We start from the raw sequence: 17,277 nt of genomic DNA, 5'->3' as shown, positions 1-17,277 counted from the left end.
GACAAGGAGCCAAACCCGGGGCAGATCCTACAGGAGAAGCCAGAACTCCTGGAGAGCCTCCCAGGGAAGGGCGCCCCGCAACCACTCCACAGGTCAGAGGCAGCGTAGGAGCTGGAATGACGACCAGGGACATGCTCCAAGGTCCCAGCGGGACAACCCGGGCTCCTCAGGGAGGAGCCGGCGCCATGCCGGGCGCAGGGACACATAGTCCACCCTCCCAAAATGGGAATTCCCACACTCAGGCTTGGCCCAGGGTGTCCAGGCAGGCTTTGGTGACCTCCCAGGATGGAGCCACCAGATCCCCATCCTGGACATCCAGGGCTTGACTTGCTGCAAATAAACAAATCCCACTTGAGCCAGCATTCCCTATCTTCTTTTTGTGTTTTTGCCACCTCAGATATATATCCACAGATATTTTGGAGCATCCCACACCCTTGGGTTGCCCTCATGAGTTTCCCTCTGTGAGCTCTCCCAGCATCATTAAGTGCCTCTGTGGATGAAGGAATGAGCTGAGGGGCTCTTCCCCTCTCCATGCCCTCACAGCTTTTCCATGGTTGAACCTGACTTGACTTTTGCCATTGCATTCCCTTCAGTTTTATCCAGGGAAGCTTTGCTGGGAGAAGTTGGTGCCCCTTAGCACATTTTCAGCAGAGCCACAGCTCAGTACAAGAATATTTTCCCCCAAAACCCACGGTGTGGCTGATACAAATCAGTGCTGGAGGTGCCCAAGCCCAGCTCCAGGGCCAAAACTTGCCCTTAACTTCCCTCTCAGCTGTCATCCAGCCTCTGTCCCCAAATGCCAGCCTTTGGAATCACCCCACTAACCTGCAGTGTCCCACTGATCTTCAATTTGGGGTGTCAGCATAGCTGATCATCCCCCTAGATGCATATTCAGCATGTGGGATGAGGATTTTGCCTATGGATACATTCTCTGCTGGATGGAAGGAGCCTGGTCACACTGGATCCCTCTTGCACTGCAAGAAATAATTGGAAAAAAGCCATAAAATTCAGCAAATGGTGAAAAGCATGAGCCTGGGCACACAGGAGGTGGGCAAGGATCCTTGATATCCACATCATGCTCTGGTAGAGCCACTCCTCTGCTTGATCAAGTTTATTTTTCTTCCACAGAAGCCTGCTTCAAATACACCTGGAATTCACTCTTTTCCTCAAATATATTCAGAAAATGGGCTCTTGCTACCTGGAAACCACACACAGCCTCAGCTGGGAGAAGCACTGCTCAGCACAGGAGGTGGCCACACACAGCACCAAAACCACCCTGGTAGTTTTCCCCTAGATTTAATTTTTTCATTAAATACAAAACTTCTCCTCAGGCATAAGCTGATGTTTGTTTATCTCCTGGAAAATCCTCTCCCTGCCTCTCTGAGCATAGTTCCAGGGACCTGGAAATGCTGGATATGCCACCTGAACATACACACACAAATATTTCACCAGGAAAACCCTGGAAAAAATGCAGCATTCTGTGTGGATGGATGTTGGTGGCAGAGCCACTGCTTCAGGGTAACAACGAGTTAGAAAATCCAGACAATTTCTGCTGAAGTAAAAAACAAAACAAAACCAAAAAAAGGATCTGGGAAAAGTGCAAAAGAGGCTGGAGGTCTGAGGGGAGTGCTGCCCCTGGAGGTCTCTGTCCCAGAGCCTGGATTCAGGAGGTCTTTACAAACACTGGCACCTCGGCCAGGCTGGCAGAGTAATTCCTGAGCGTGGTGCCACCATCAAACACTCGGGCAGTGTTGGTGTCCAGCCACAGGTGCCCCTCTCCTGGCAGGTAGATGTCCCTCCACGTTTGTCCCTTTTCTGTTATTGGAGCCACCAGGACCTGCAGGGAGAAGGAAAAGAAAGAAAAAAGAACTTCAGCAGAGGGAGGATTAGCCAGCGTGGTGGGGTGAGATGGTCATCAGGGAATCCTGGAATGGTTTGGGTGGGAAGAGACCTTAAAAACCATCCAGTGCCACCCCCTGCCGTGGGCAGGGACACCTTGCACCAGCCCAGGTTGCTCCAAGCCCCATCCAACCTGGCCTTGGACACTTTCAGGGATGGGGCAGCCACAGCCTCTCTGGGCACCCTGTGCCAGGGCCTCAGCACCCTCACTGGGAATTCCTTCCCAATCCCATCTATGCCTGCCTTCTGTCAGTTTAGAAGCATTAATGCAGTGCAGTGACATTCCTTTGACTGGGATTGGGTCATCCCTGTCTGCAGCTGCCCCAAGATTCCATCCAGTCTATATTTTTGAAAACCAGAACAAAAAATCCCCAGTGATAGAGTCAATGTAATCCCACCTTCAGGGAGCAATTTTTCCCCTTCTTTCATGGGAAAAGCAGTTCCCAAAAAGTAGTTCCTAACATTCTAAGACTCCGTTCCTGCTAAATCATTTCACTTCCAAAGCTGAAATGTTTCAGGGCCCTAAATAAGAGTTTCATTAGGAAAGCCAAAAAGCAGAAACCCCAAAACCCACAAAACTCAGCTGCTTTGGCTTGGATTTAAATCTGCTCAAACCCAAGTCCTGGTTTGTACTTGGGCAGCACTGGATTTACAGGAATAATGCAGAATTCCCACCTCATCTCCTATGAGGAACTCATCCTCTATGGTGAATGCAGCGGGATCCGTGGGGCTGAGCCACCAGGCAGGACGGAAGATGGGGTACCCCAAACTCTGCCACTCCTCACTGTATTTTAGGAGCAGGGGCACAACAAAGTCCCGGTGCCTCTGGATGCACTGGCGGGTCAGATTCAGGACCTGCAGGTGGGGGACAAATCCATGAGGAGCCCAACATCCAGGAAGCAGCGATGCAGGGAGGGAAAAAACCCCAAAAATAAATAATTAAAAATTTACAAGTAAAACGTGTTCCCTTGGGAAGAGAAATTACTGAATTGGAATGTCCTGATCAAGCTATGGTGCAAATGGGGTTGATACTGAATATTAATTGGATTAATTGGATATATTTGGATTAATTGGATATATTTTGATATTAATTGGTTTGCATATAAATCCATTGGTAATGGATTTAAAACAATTAAACTTAAATGTATTTAAATCCACTGGTAATTGTTATAAATCAGCTGGATTTAAATCTATTGATAGCAGATATGAACACATTGGATTTGAATAGATTTAAATCTGTTGTTAATGGATTTAAATCCATTTGATTTAAATTTATTGAAATGCATTGAAAATAGTTATGGATCCATTGGTTTTCAGAGGATTTAAATACATTGATACTATATATGAATCTTTTAGATTTAAATATATTTCAGTCCAAGTATATTGAACATGAATCTATTAGATTTAAATGTATTTTAGTCAATTTATATTGAACATGAATCCATTGGATATAAATGGATTTAACTCTATTGATAATGAATATAAACCCATTGTATTTAAATAGATTGAAACCCATTGATAACAGATTTGAGTCCATTGGATTTAAGTGAATTTAGATCCATTGGCAATGCATATAAACTCATGGGTTGAAATGCATGTACATCTACTGATAATGGATAGTAATTAATTGTATTTAAATGGATTTACATCCATTAATAAAGGACCTTAATAAATTTTATTTAAATTCCACTGATAATGCATATGAATCGATTTAATTGAAATATAATTAAATCCATTGATAACAGACACAAATCCTTTGGATTTAAATCCACTGGTACTTGAATCTAAACCCACTGATAACGGATTTATTCCCACTTCAGTGGGAAGCTGAGGACAGCAGCTGGCAGGAGATCCCTGCCAGGCCTTCCATGGCTTTTGGGGCATTGGCCATGTCAGAATCCCGGTGTGGGACACGTACCCAGGTGTCACAGCAGAGCCAGGGCGGGGTCCCAAAGGCCATCACGGGCAGGAATGTCACAATCTGCAGCCACCTCACAAACAGCTCCGGGTCCCCTGGGGTGGCTCCAGCCTCGCTCCCTCCTGCAGGAACATGGGGCTGGAGTGAGGGCCTTCCATGGCATGGAAAGGTTCTGGGGAAACCTCAGAGCTCCTTCCAGTGCCTACAGCATCACCATCGCTCTGAAAACCTGGCACAGCTTCCCTGGAAATGGCACAACCCCCCAGCACCAAGGGCTCACCCAGCCATTCACAAATTCCTGTCTCCTCCACAGGCTTTTCCCAGCTCTTGCAGCTCCCAGGCTGCTGGGACACAATCTCCTGCCCAGCTCTCCCTGTGCAGGAGGATCTGCGCTCCCATCCACACAAGCCAAGAGCTCCAGCACCTCTTTGGGAAGCAAACTCCCATGCTGGGATTGCTTGAGCCTCATTTTCTAAAGAAAGCAAGCTAAAAATAGAGGCCAAATTGAAATATTGCTCTCAACCCCTGTTTCAGGGCTGTTGTTTAGATCAGCTCTCCACATTTGACACTTTGGCACAGCCTCTGCTCACTCAGGGCATGTTTTAAGCACCACTAACTCCACCACTAACACCACTAACTTTTGCCAGAAAAAGGGAAATGGATCCACTTGGCCCTAATTAAAGGTTATTTCTTGCCCTTTTATAATGCTTTTATTTCAGGATTTCTGCAGCCATTTTGCTTTGGAGCAGAAATACAGACTTGGGGCAGAGCTGCTGGGGTTTTAGGAGCATCCATTCCCCAGCCAGGAGCCTGGGGAAGCAGATCCTGCCTGTGCCAGGTGGGATTTAGCCCAAGCCAAGCCAAAGGTGTGGGCTGTGGTGGAACTCTGGGAAGGCCATCTCCAGAGACCCAACTGCTGCTGGAGCTGCCTGGCAATATTTACAGCATATTCTTTTGGTTTTAACTCCTCACTTTTTTTCCCCTGATAACATTCATCTCAATCAAGCCAGCACAACAGAAAATTGGGGAGAAAAACGCTCCAAGCCTTCCCATAGCACGCCTCAGGTGCAAATGTACCTCCTGTGCCCGGAAAAAGGCTGCAAAATTCACTGCAGAGAAGCCAGAAATAGGGGGAAAAATGGAAAAACAACTTACCTACTGCATCAGGGATGAAGAAGTTGTAGCCCAGCAGGCTGTAGTGCAGCACGGAGGGGATGAGCCCCTTCAGCCCAGCGTGGCTCCAGTCAGAGCGCAGGGGCCTCATCTGGACAAACAGCGGGAGGTGACTGGATCTGGAGAAACAGCACAAACCCTTCAAGGTGAAATTCCATGATCCCAGTTGGCTTTGGAGTCACTGGGGCCAGATTATAGTCCCAGAATGGTTTGGGTGGGTAGAGACACTAAAGCCCATCCAGTCCCACCCCTGCCATGCGCAGGGACACCTTCCACTATCCCAGGTTGCTCCAAGCCCCATCCAACCTGGCCATGGACACTTCCAGGGATGGGACAGCCACAACTTCCCTGGGAACCCTGTGCTGGGGCCACACCATCCTCACATCTCACAAGTATTGTTGACTCCAACACGCTGCCCTAGCCCACTCCCTCGCCCCTTCACTTCCATGGGTGCCAAGAAACATCTGGGAATACCAAGAGGGAATTCCAAGCACCAGTTCCACCATCTCCCAGCAAGCTCTTGTGCCCATCAGCTCCAGCGTCCCCTCCCTGGTGCCCACCTGCTCCCGGCGCTGACAATGGTGCCATTGCCCAGCGTGGCCAGCGCTGCCGCCAGCGCCTCAGTGTATCCATCACCCTCCAGCTCAGCAGGAGCAGGGACATCCTGCTCCAGGAAGGAATTGCCCTCCACTCCCTCAAAGGCCACGTAGGTGGCCCCCAGTGCCTGCCGCAGGTCTCGGGCACGAGCCAGGTACCAGCCCAGCGCTGCCTCGCTGGTGACGTTCAGGCGGGCGCAGAGCTGCCCCTTCCAGGTGGTCAGCAGCGGGATCTGCAGAGGGGGAGGATGGAAATCCCTGTCAGATGCATAGAATGTCCTGCTGATTCCATGGGGGATGCCATGCTGCTGCCATCCCACCCTGCACTGTCATGGTGCAGCGCATCAAGGTGGAAACTCTCCCTCAACCTCCCCAAAAGTCCCTGAGCTGGTGGCAAAGGGATCATTAAAATGACCACACAAAGTGGAGCTGGGGAATCTTCTCAACACTGGAAGTGGGAATTTTAAAGTTGCTTCCTTAGGAAGAGGAGGGATGCTGCCTCCCCCAGCACTGCTGTGTCCCAGCACAGTGGGATAGGCTGTGTCTCTTGATAAAATAATAAACCTGAGGGGGTATGTTCAGCTTTAATTTTGGTTTGCGGGCTGAGGGGGTCCCGTACCGAGCTGGCCCCGGGTCGGGGCTGGCGGCTGAGCCAGTATCCCGCGGCCTCACCACCGCGCAGGGAGCGCTGGAAGAGCGGGGAGGCGATGCCAGCGTACGGGGACAGCGTGATGGAGAGCTCCAGAGGTTCCACCAGCGCCGGGGCCTGCCTCTTCCTGCGCCCCGAGGGCACCAGGTCCTGCAGGCAGGAAGGGCAGGAATAAGGGGTTTGTGGGAGAGGAGCACCACGCTCCCCACATGCCTGGAGGGTGGCAGGGTGGCTGTACCGTGGCGGCGAGGACGGCGGTGCCGCGCTCCCCCAGGGCCACGACGCCCTCCTGAAGGCGATGCCGCTTCAGCCTCCTCACCAGCGACCTCAGGCCTCGCTTGATTTTGGCGGCAGAACCCTCCGGGCCATGGTAGCGCCAGATGGGAGACCTGCAGGGTGGAAAATCCCTGGTGAGGTGCTTGGGAGAGCGAGCAGGATATTCAGAAGGGTTTCCACCATGGAGGCAAGGATTGCTGACCCCAGGAGCGCTGTGTCCGGCAGTGTCCGAGCTGGAGCGCTGGCCGTGTGCCGGCGGGCGGCCGCCACGTTGTTGCTGACACAGAGCTGGTAGTGCAGGGGCTCCGCTCGCCCCACTGGCATCTCCAGGCAGAACTGCTGGTGGCTCTCCAGAGACAGGAGCAGGGACACGTCGGGAGCCACTGTCACCGTCACTCCTTTGGGGGAAAAGTGGGAAAATGCTGTCTCAGCAAGCATCTGGCTGCTCCTGGTCCTGGGAGCCGCAGGGGTGAGTGGGGCAGAGCCTGACTGGTGCCAAGGCCTCCTGGGCTGATCCCACCACAGATCCAGCCATGCCAACCATCCCCACCCTGCTCCTGCTATTCCCTTGTAGAGTCCCAAATGCCTTTCAAGGTCTGGATTTCTCCCTTTCTTGGCCTTTTTGCTCAGCATTCAGCAGTGCAGGGCAGCTGCAGGTCAATTGGATTAACTTGTGGCAATACCTGAAGTTTGGTGTTCTGCAGAATAATCCAAATATACCCCAATAAATGACACCAGCAGCTGAACTCCTGCCTGAATCCAGCATCCCACAGCAACATCAGGGAGCCACAAAGCAGCTCGAGTGGAGCTGGGGATGCAGCAATAGGCACAGATCTGGGCTTAAAAAGAAACCAGACACACCAAGAGCATGGGATGTCCCAGGAGTGACTTGGGCCACCCCATCTTCAGGCACCCAGCTTCAGTATCAGCTTTCCCACAGGGATGAGGCAATGTGGGATCCATCCCACATTCCCTGTTGCTGCTACATCTGCAGGATATTTTATTCCCGCAGACATCTACGCTACTCTCAAACCAGCTGCTTTAGCAGTGAGGAGAGGGGCAGAGAAGCACAGGGATGAAGCTGTTGGGCCCTGGCCAGGGAAGGAGGTGGTTACCTGTGGATCCCAGGAAGAACCTCTCCAGGAGGGGCCCGAATCCGTCGGGGTTTGCGCTGAGGTCGCCGCTCACCAAGGGCTGCGCGGGGCTCTCAGCGCTGTTGAGGGGCCAACGCTGGGCATGGATGCTCGGCCCTCCATACCAGGAGACATTGGCCATGGAAAAACAGTCCTGCAGCCAGGAAAGTATCATCAAAGAGCGAGGAATACTCAGGGGAAACGGGAAAGCCAGACTTGGAGCAAACTGTGCTAGTGGCAGGTGTCCCTTTTACAGCGTAAAATTGTGGTTTCATTTAAAAAAAAAACAAAAGAAAAGCAAGACGTGCTTCCCAAAGCCTGCCAATTTTTGCTGGAGGAGCACAAATAAAACCAAACTGCCACGACAATCACACTTTTGCACTCCATCACAGTTATCAAACACCTCTGAATCACAGGTAAAAAGATGCTGCAAAGGTGTGAGCAAAGAGACTCTGCAGGAGTGAGTGGGAGAGGACAAGAGAGGGGGAAATTCAAGGAAACAGCTTTAAAATGCACTGAGAGCACTTTCAGAAGCCCAGTCAAAAAATCTATGTATTTTGGTTTGCTAGTTTGTTTGGGGTTTTTTTGGTTTGGTCAAGATTTTTTGGTTTGGTCATGTTTTTTGGGTTTGGTCAGGTTTTTTATTTGTTTGGTATTTTTTGTTCAGTGGGGTTTTTTTCTGGTTTTCTTTTTTTTTTTTTTTTTTCTCTGCTTTACTTAAAAACCGCATTAAGCTCTCCAGCTGCCTTCTCAGAGTTTCTGGAGTGAATCAGCAAGTGCAGCTGTCCTCAGCTGAGCTCTCACAGAAAGCTTTTAGCCCCATCTTGAGCCCTCACCTTGATGGCACCAGTGCCCTGAAGGTGACACATCCTCCCTCCCAAGGCACAGCTTCCCTCTTTGCCGAGGGCTGATGATAAAAATTTCCCTCAAGAGACTCAGTTTGGAGATTTGGGCACTTCTCATAGGCCTGACAGGGCCCTGGGATGGGGGACATCCCCATCCTTGACCCGCCTCCTGCCAGAAATCATCAGTTTTCACTTCAAAGTTCCTCAGACTTTCCCCTTTCTGCCAAATCGAGGGATCAGCAGGACTTAGCGTCCTCGTGACTTCCCAGGCAGGATGGGCTTCCCTGAAAGCCCAGAGACCTGGGGCCGTGAAGGGGGCCTGGGGTGGGTGGCAGAGGGGACCCAGAGACCCCCCCCACTCAACCCACCCCACCTTTATTCCCAATCCCAAGGCTTCGGAGCCTCCTGGAGTCGTGAGCTCGGGGGCGCAGAGAGGTTAAGTCTCTCCAAGGGGTGCGGAGAGGAGATGTAAATTATTAAAGTGGAAACCCTGGAGGCTCGGAATAGCTGTACCAGGTGTCAGCTGAACTCGTTACACCAGCTGGGAAAGAGGGAAAACAGTCTGTTCTGAACTCAGATTTCGCTGGATCATATTTTCCAATGGTTTGGGGTTTTTTTTTAACAAGTGGGGGAAAGCCTGTTCTGTCTCACTCATCCTCTCAAACGCTCACAGCAATGTCAGTGGAGAAGACTGAGAGTTTGTGCTCAGGCAACACCTTCCACCGACCCAGAATGGTGCCAACAGGTGATTTATGGCCAAAGGGAAACAATCCTCCATCCCAGAGAATCCCATCCCGCTTCCCTCCCTGTTCTGAGGGCTCCCCACAACTGGACACCCTGCTCTGACAGCGTGTCTCCTTCCCCTCCTGAGGCTCCTTCCCAGAGTCTGCTTTTATTTAACTGAGGGAGAAAGCAGGGAATGGTACCAAAAATGTTTGCAGCAGCGCACACGGATTATTCCCATCCCGCGGGAGCTGCCCATTGTGTCTGTGCTGGAAGAGACCTTCCCGAGGCTCTCGCCAGCATTGTCATCTCCACTGGGTATTTACTCTGTCTCCATATAAACACAGCTCTCCCACCCGGGGTCACCAGCGTGGCACCACCACAGGATTTTGGGGCTCAGCTTCACAGATGGTTTTCCTCACCCAGCACCTTCTGGATGTGGAAGGTGGGGAGCCACAGTGTGATCACATAACTGAGCTGGGGGATGATGGTGAGGCCAGAGCGGCCCCTGTTGGATCCCAAAGGGTTTGGAGCTGGATGGAGGGGTTCTCGTTACCTTCAGGGTCACGTCGGGGCGCAGCGGGGTCCAGCGGACGCTGTAGCACTCGGTTCCGGGGGCTGCCGGCGGCTCCAGGGCCAGCCGGAGCTCGGCGTCCTCCTCCCAGGAGTAGCAGAACTGGCGGCCGTCGTGCCAGCAGCGGTCGCGGGGCGGCGGGGGCTCGGTGGCCGGCACGCTGCCCACGGCGATGGCCAGCACGGGCCGGCCGGCCGGCAGCGCCCGCAGCAGCAGCGCCCCGCGGCCGCGCTCCCAAAGCATCCCCGCGTCCCGGCCCCGCAGCACCCACTCCTCCGGCGGCTGCTCCACGGCCTGCCACGAGATGATGCCGATGGTCATGGCGAAGAACACGGCCACGCCGAGGCAGCCCACGGCGCCTTTCCAGGGCTCCGTCATCTCCCTGAAGGTCAAGGTCCAGGTGGACTCCGGGATTTGGCCGGTGTGGCGGGAGACGGGCATGGTGAGATTGCAGGGATGCGGCGGCGGCTCCGCTGCTCTCCCCTCCTGCGGCGGCACAGGAAAGAAAACCCTCTGGGATAGCTGCAAAAGATCTTCTGGGATAGCTGCAAAAGATCTTCTGGGATAGCTCCAAAAGATCCTCTGGGGCAGCTCCAAAAGATCCCCTGGGATGGCTCCAAAAGATCCCCTGGGATGGCTCCAAAAGCATACACAAAAAAACTAATGAATGTAATGTATATATAATGAAATTTTAAAAATAGTTTAAAAGAGGGAAAGCTGCCTCTTGGTTCTGTCTGCACTAATCCCGAGGTAAGGGGAGTCCCTTCCACAGCCTCCTCCAGAGCAAATCCCGCTGCTGGACTCGGTGACGGTGGCTCAGCCCCCCAAGGCAGGGGCTCAGCCCCTTGGCACAGCCCGCAGCACCCAGGGACACCGAGGAGGAGGAGGAGGAGGTGTCACACGTGGCCCAGAGCCCGGGAGGAGATGGGGCCATGGACAATGGGAATCGGGGCCGCGCTCCAGCCTCGGCTGCTCCATGGGGTTTGGCTTCGCTTCCCTGCTCGGTTTGGAAGCAGCAGCAAACAGCCAGGGGTGCAGGAAAACATCCCAGGGTGGGTCGAGAAAGGAGGGGATGCAACATCCTCCTTCCATCTCCTCTCTCCCTTCCCTGGAAAAGCGTTTGGATGATGCACAGAGCAAAACCCACCCGTGGGCAGGGTCGGAGAGCTGGCTGAGCCCAAGGGAATGGGCACTGCTGTCCCTCCAGGTGAGGGGTCACTGTGGGGACAGCTTCATGGCGTGGCACTGGCTTGTTCCTGCATCCCAGCCCTCATCCCACTGCCCGATGTCAGGTTGGGCATGGTGCCACCTCCCCTGGCACAGCACAGCCACCCCTACTTACCTCATCACCCCCTTACCTAAAGGTAGGTTTGGAGGTGCTGTCACAGCCCCCAAAGCGTCCTCAATGTTTTCCCCAGCGGTTTTCCCACCACAGGCAGGTTTTCCTCCTCTTTCCCAGAACAGTTTTCCCTCCTGGCCGTGTCTCAGACCCGTGGAGCTGAAGGAACTTGATCCAGACTAACCCAGGAGCGTTACTTAAGCCAAGCTCCCTCCTTCCCTCCCTCCCTCTGTGCCTCCCGCCCGCTCCCCTGCAGCCCGCACGTAGCCGCAGGTGGCTGCATCCCCAGCAGGGGCAGGACATTAAAATATTCCCTTTTCAAGGCTTCTATCTATAGAGGAATAATTTTAAAGGAGGTTTTGTTTTTGCCAGATTGCTGAGGTGGCTCTGGTTGAGTCCTTACCCCACACGTGAAGCCCTAAGAGTGCTGAGCCTCCTCACTCTCCTGCTTTGGCTTTTGTTGCTGTTATTGCCCAATTTTGGGGGATTTTATCCCGGTTTCTACTTCACATGAGCCACTGGACCCTCCCTTACATTAACTCCAGGTGCTGCCTGCCCCCAAAACCACAGGGAAGCCACTTCCCAGGACACTTGAAATCCCCACTGGTACAAAAACTCTGGAAATGTGAGATTTCCATCAACTTTTCCATGCTCCAGTCCCCCCATTCACAGTCATCTCACCACATCTACAGGTGATCAGGGAATACCTGGATTTTCCAAGTGATATTACAACCTGTTGGTTGCCAAGATATAAAAAACTTGGGATTTAAAAGTGCTTCCCCATCCTGCATCAAGACAAAACCCCAGCAATCCCAAGGCCAAAGCCCTGCTCACCCCAGATTTCAGGAGAGTCCCGGGACAGCCAAATCCACCAGGAAAATTCTCATCTGTAGCCCAAATAGGCCCCTGGATGGGGCCTTTCCTCTCCAAGATTAATTTTTCTTTGCAGGTGAGGCAATATCCAGTGTTGGATGGAAGAAAAAATGGTGGATTGCATCAGGACAAGAAGGGACTCCAGAGCAGGTGAGGGGGTGTATCCAGGATAAGGAGAAAGGATGAAAAAGGCTCAGATATGAGCCAGGAGACCACGATGCTCATCTCAAACAGGCTGGGGATCCCCTGGGAATGGAGTCAGGAGAGGTTATGGCAAAGCTGTGGGTGATGGACTCACGGGACCCCAAAGCTATGTAAAATAAAGGGAAAAACTGAAACAAAAATAAGGAATGAGGAGTGTTCCTTCCACCAGGGGTGTTAGAGGCACTTGAGGGGCCCAGCACTCCCCATGACCTGGAAAGGGGGAGCAAGCAGAAGTGAATAAACCCTGTGGTGACTCAGAGCTGCTCACCCACAGCATCACCACAGCCAATGGAATTACTTGGGAGGCTGTACAGATCCATGTGCCCCAGGGAGAGCTCAGTTTGGCTACAAAACCTGAAGAAACAGGGCAGAGGAGGGGAGAAAAGGGATCTTTGGGATGGTCTGGGATCCTGGTACAATGTTCAATGCTCCTGAAGGTTCAATGCTCTGTCCAAGGGAGAGAAAGGGATGTGGCAGCAGCCCCCAAAAGCTGCCCAAGGATTGGCAATTCCCTGTTTCCCACCACAACAGGGGCTGGGAGAGGGGCAGCTGATGAGGTTGTTTGGCTGCAGCAGCTGAAGGCAAAGCTCTGTCACATGGCACAAGATTAAATCACACCCATGGAATGGCAGAGGGGCCCTCAAGGTGGGATTAGGGAAACCCGGGATGGCGCGGGTGCAGTGGCATCAGCAGGGACAGGGGGCCGTGCCTGGGAGGGACAGCAGGAAATGGGGGTGGTTCGAAAAACCTTTTTTCTTAAAGAGCAGCTCAAATCCCAGGGAAAAAATTCTGCTGGAGCTTTTAACAGCCCAATATTTGGCCAAGTTTGGGCCTCCCCAACACTGCACATGGCCTGGGGGTTTTTTGGGCCAAATCCGCTCCCACCCTCCCAGAACTCCTGGGTTTTGAGAGGAGGAATGGATGTCTTGAGTTTTCCTGCCCATCACAGATCTCAGCATGAACTGGCTTCCACGAGCAGAGTGAAACCTCCCTTCATCTTCCTCCCACTGCCAACAAAAACCACTTAGCCTTCACTGGCCACAGGGAAAAAAAAATATTTCGGGGTGGCTCCCTGGATTCCAGGAGGGTGTCCTGCCCCTCTGCTTCAGAAGAGTTTTAGTTTAAACATTTTAAATCTCCTATTATGCAGAATGGAGCATCTTTTCCCTCTTCATGACTTTTCAGGGTTGAAAAGACCTTGAGGTCACTGTTTTTTGTATCCAATGGGGCTTTCCAGGCTGCAGGGCTGCTGAGGGACCTTGATGTGGTGGCAGGTGTCCCTTGCCATGGAAGGGAGTTGGAACTGGATGGGCTTTAAGCCCCTTCCAACCCAAACCATTCCAGGATGGAGGGGTTTGCCAAGGCTCCAGGTTTGCTGGGCTGTGTGGGATGTGGACAATGGGTGGACAATGCCCAGGGAAGGGATGGAGTGGGAGGCTGGGAACACATTTAACTCACCAGCATCCATAACCAGAGTTGGAGAATCTGAGCTTTTAGGTGAAGCACACAGAAAACAGGGACTAAGGGTTATTCCCACTGGGATTTAGGATCACTGTCCCCCTTCCATCACTGCCTACCCTGTGGATCACAGTCCTTTCCAGAGTTCTGTCATCACCTTTTGGGCTGGCTGGAAAAAGGGAGAGCACAGAGAGCCACAGGGATTTTCCCCTTTTCTGGGGTTGCAATGGGAAGGCACAGCCCTTTCCATCAATATTTTCCTACAGCCTTTAAGCACCAGCAATTACAGCCACAGCTTCCCAGCCAGACCCTCCTGAGGTTTCTGGTTTGGGATTTCTTAAATATTATTATTTTTAAAAAATACAGGAAAGGTGTGTGGGTTGGCCAAGAGCAAATGAGAACTGGTGGGAGCAGCAAAGTGCCTCCAGGACTTGGCATTTCTCCTCCATTTTTCCCATTTTTCCCAGCTTCACCCCAAAACCCCCCCCTGTGGGGTGGATCCCACAATCCCTCAAAAGCCTATACCAAACTCTCATTTTTATCCATTTATCCATGATATCTCTAAGCTGGGAGACACAGTGATGAGCCAGAGTGGATTCCCTGAAGCTGGCAGCATGGATGGACATGGATTTCCCACCTTCCTGCCCTCCCAGAGTTTATCCAAAGGGAAAAGATACTTTCAGAATCCATCCTGGGAATAAAACAGCCGATGTGCCATGGTGGGTGTTCTCTTTGGATTTTCCTTCCCCTTGCAGTTCCCAGCCTTGCCTTTCAGGGCCAGCAAAAGCCTTTGGCTGTGCTGGAATTCTCTGTGCCTTAGAGAGCTTTGGGCTCCTTATTGGAGCTGAGCTCTCTTTAAAAGGAAAAAAAAAAAAAAAGGCAAAAAGAGTGATTTGGTTCCTAAATTCCCAAAATCTCAGCCCAGATTTCCTCCTGGAAAGCAATTTCGGATTTCCATGAACTCCACAGCTGTTTATAAAGGAAAAAAGGAGCAGCAGGACTTGCACTGACAACGTGTCCTTATAAACAGCATCAGCCCTTGGAAGCAACCACTGTCCCTTCCCATCCCAACTGTGTGCCCTGAACCAGCAATGCCTGGATTTGGGAGCTCCTTGAGTCCATCCACAGCCCATTCAGGCTGCCAGGAGGGTCTCATGTCAAGCAGCAGATTTTGGGCTGGGAACAGCCTGGAGAACCTGAGATAGTCCATGGATGGATAATTTTCCAGCTGGAAAGTCGCCAGCTCCAGCTGCCAGTTTTGGGATGGAAACAGTCCTTGTGTGCCCTGATATTTTGGGGACACCAAACCCAAGTTCCTAATGCACAATATTCTGTAAAATTTCTAATCTGAGCAGGGAGGAGCTCCCTGTGCTGAGGAAAACCCCCTTCATGGGGCACTCACCCCCTGCACCTCCAAACCCAGCCCAGGTACCTTAAATCCAGGGAATTGAAGCCCCCAGCCAGCCTCAGTGCTCCTGCTCCGAGCTCAAATCCCTCAGAGGGGGTGAGGCTGCTGGTTTGGGATCTCTGAAGGCAGCACCTGCTTGGAAAGGGCTGTTGGCAATTCCACTGTCCCAGGAGCAGGGCTGTGGTGAGGCCAGATCCGTGTGCTGCTCCTCCAGGAGAAGCCTTCAGAAAGCCCCAAACCTCTATTTTTTAAATTAAAACAAGGCACAACTGATGACAAAAGCTGTGGCTGTGAGGAGAGAGCAGCTGCACCCCACAATGCAGCCCAGGATTTTGGTTTTCCAGGAAACCCCTTGGCAGAGGGGAAAAAGAGGGATAATGGGGGGCCTTGGCGTGCCAGGGAGCTGCTGGGGGTGAGCACAGCGAGGGAGCTCTTGGAAAGGACCTTCCTGCTCCATCTGCCTCTCCCCAGCTTCCCAGAAATCTGGTGAGCAGATTTGCAGCCTGCCTGCTGCCAAATTCAATCCCGGCCCTGGAGATGCTGTTTGGATAATGATGAGACCAAAATTCTTCAGCTCCTCTCCGTGGAGCTGAGCCAGAGCAGGCTGGAAAGGCGCAGGACAACCCTCAGGACACTTACCTGTCCCCAGAGAGGTGGCACTTCCAGCCATACACAGGAGCACCCACCCAGGGGATCACCAGGGGCTCCAAGGCCAACCAAAGCCCAGCCCTCACTCCCAGCTTCCACTCCAAATCCCCCCAAAGTGTTGTTTTAGGGGCACTGCCCTGCTGGGCAGGGAAGAGGCTGCAGGTCCCACATCCCCATGGAACCAGGGGTGTCTCCAAGGAAGCTCTGGGCACCTCCTTTCCAGGGACCTGGCTTGGACTCACCTGCCCAGGGCTCTGAAACTCCAGGCTCTGCTCCAAGTAAGGCTTAGATCTTCCTCTTCTTCCTCATCTTCTTTTTCTTCTTGTTGTTGTTCTTCCCTCTCCTCCTTCTCCCTTGCCCAGCCCCTGCAGACCTCTCACCAGAGGGATTTAGGATTTTTGCCCCCCAGAATCCCCCCCACAAATACCTCTCTGCACCCCAATGAACGCTGCATCCTCAAGACCTTCCTTTATAAGGGAGAGGAAACTGCCCCTGGAGAGCCATTAGAGGCTTCCAGTAATTAGCAATTACCAGTCCTGAAGAGCTGCCCCTGCCTCTCCTAACGAGGTTTGGTGCTAATTATAGCAGGCAGAGCCAGGAGCCCTGGTGAGGGGCTGTGGCAGCGACCACACAGAGCCTTCTGGATTCCTTGGGATGTATAAAAGGGCCGGGGTTACTCCAGGACAGAGATCCCCTCCGCTGCCAGCAGCTCTGGGGATGCTGTTCCAGGGCTGGCCTGGCTTCCTGCTCATCAGCTGCTCCTGTCTCATCCATCACTTGCAGTAATTCCTGCTGAATATTGCGGGATTCCGCCGTGCCCGGCTCCAGCCAGCAGCTAAATCCATCCCCTCCTTGGAGCAGCCTTGGGGATATTTGGGAACTGAGCAACGTGGAATGAGAGCACCCAAATCCTTCATTTGTCAGGCTCAAGAGTGTGTTCAGTGTCCCAGTGGAGTTTAATCCCTCCTGAGCTCTTCTCTGCCCATCCCAGCACTTCCCAAAGGGGCTCTTCTCCAGCCAGGGCAGCAACTCCCACCCCAGCTGTTGGAAAACAAACCCCCAACCCAGCTCCCAGTGTTCAACTCCTTTAGGAATGCCATAAACCCCCTAAAAATAAACAAACACCCCCTCCTTGTCCAGCCCCCTGAGGCGTTTTAGTCCCATTTGGGCTCTGCCCATACACAGAACCCTGAGCAAATTTTCATTCACTAAATTCAATTTAATTCAATAAAATTAGGGTTTTAATCAAGGTGCTGAGAAGGAGCAGCCCCAAATTGCTTTCCCAGCCCACCTCTTTAATGGGGCTCATTTTCCCCCCAACAGGAGAATGTGGATGTATGAAGAGAACTGGAATATAATGAATCCTTGAAACCTTGGATAGACACAAGCAGCACCAGGAGACACCTCTGGGAGCTGTAGGAGGGCAAAGGGTGCCTGGGTGGGTTCTGGAGCAGGCTGGGGAGCTGGGGTAAGTGGCTTCCCAGGCTGTGATCCTGCAGGGAATCCTTGTAGGGGTGGAGGGAGCCAGGAGGGTGCATGGTGCCAGGGCTCAGGGGAAGGA

The 17,277-nt window shown here is 52.5% G+C and overlaps 1 protein-coding gene across 2 annotated transcripts; it reads right to left on the bottom strand.

Moving 5' to 3' along the window:
- Positions 1–42: 42 nt before the first annotated feature.
- Positions 43–17,226, bottom strand: LOC102074008 (SITS-binding protein). 2 transcript variants are annotated; one of them, XM_005494834.3, is made up of 11 exons: positions 15,959–17,226; positions 9,769–10,272; positions 7,627–7,798; positions 6,714–6,909; positions 6,474–6,624; positions 6,206–6,385; positions 5,551–5,819; positions 4,973–5,109; positions 3,818–3,939; positions 2,575–2,754; positions 43–1,837 (listed from the first exon to the last, which is right to left on the bottom strand). In XM_005494834.3, the coding sequence occupies exons 2-11, from the start codon at positions 10,225–10,227 to the stop codon at positions 1,664–1,666; spliced, it is 2,040 nt and encodes a 679-aa protein (XP_005494891.3). In that variant the 5' UTR covers positions 10,228–10,272; positions 15,959–17,226; the 3' UTR covers positions 43–1,663. The 2 variants fall into 2 exon arrangements, with proteins under 2 accessions (XP_005494891.3, XP_074399675.1); XM_074543574.1 differs by lacking the exon at positions 15,959–17,226 and adding an exon at positions 11,145–11,297.
- Positions 17,227–17,277: the final 51 nt, after the last annotated feature.

The sequence above is a fragment of the Zonotrichia albicollis genome, chromosome 6 (genome assembly GCF_047830755.1).
Source record: "Zonotrichia albicollis isolate bZonAlb1 chromosome 6, bZonAlb1.hap1, whole genome shotgun sequence".
NCBI lineage: Eukaryota > Metazoa > Chordata > Aves > Passeriformes > Passerellidae > Zonotrichia > Zonotrichia albicollis.
The sequence above is the reverse complement of the archived record's forward strand: the minus strand, read 5'-3'. Positions and strand labels throughout refer to the sequence as shown.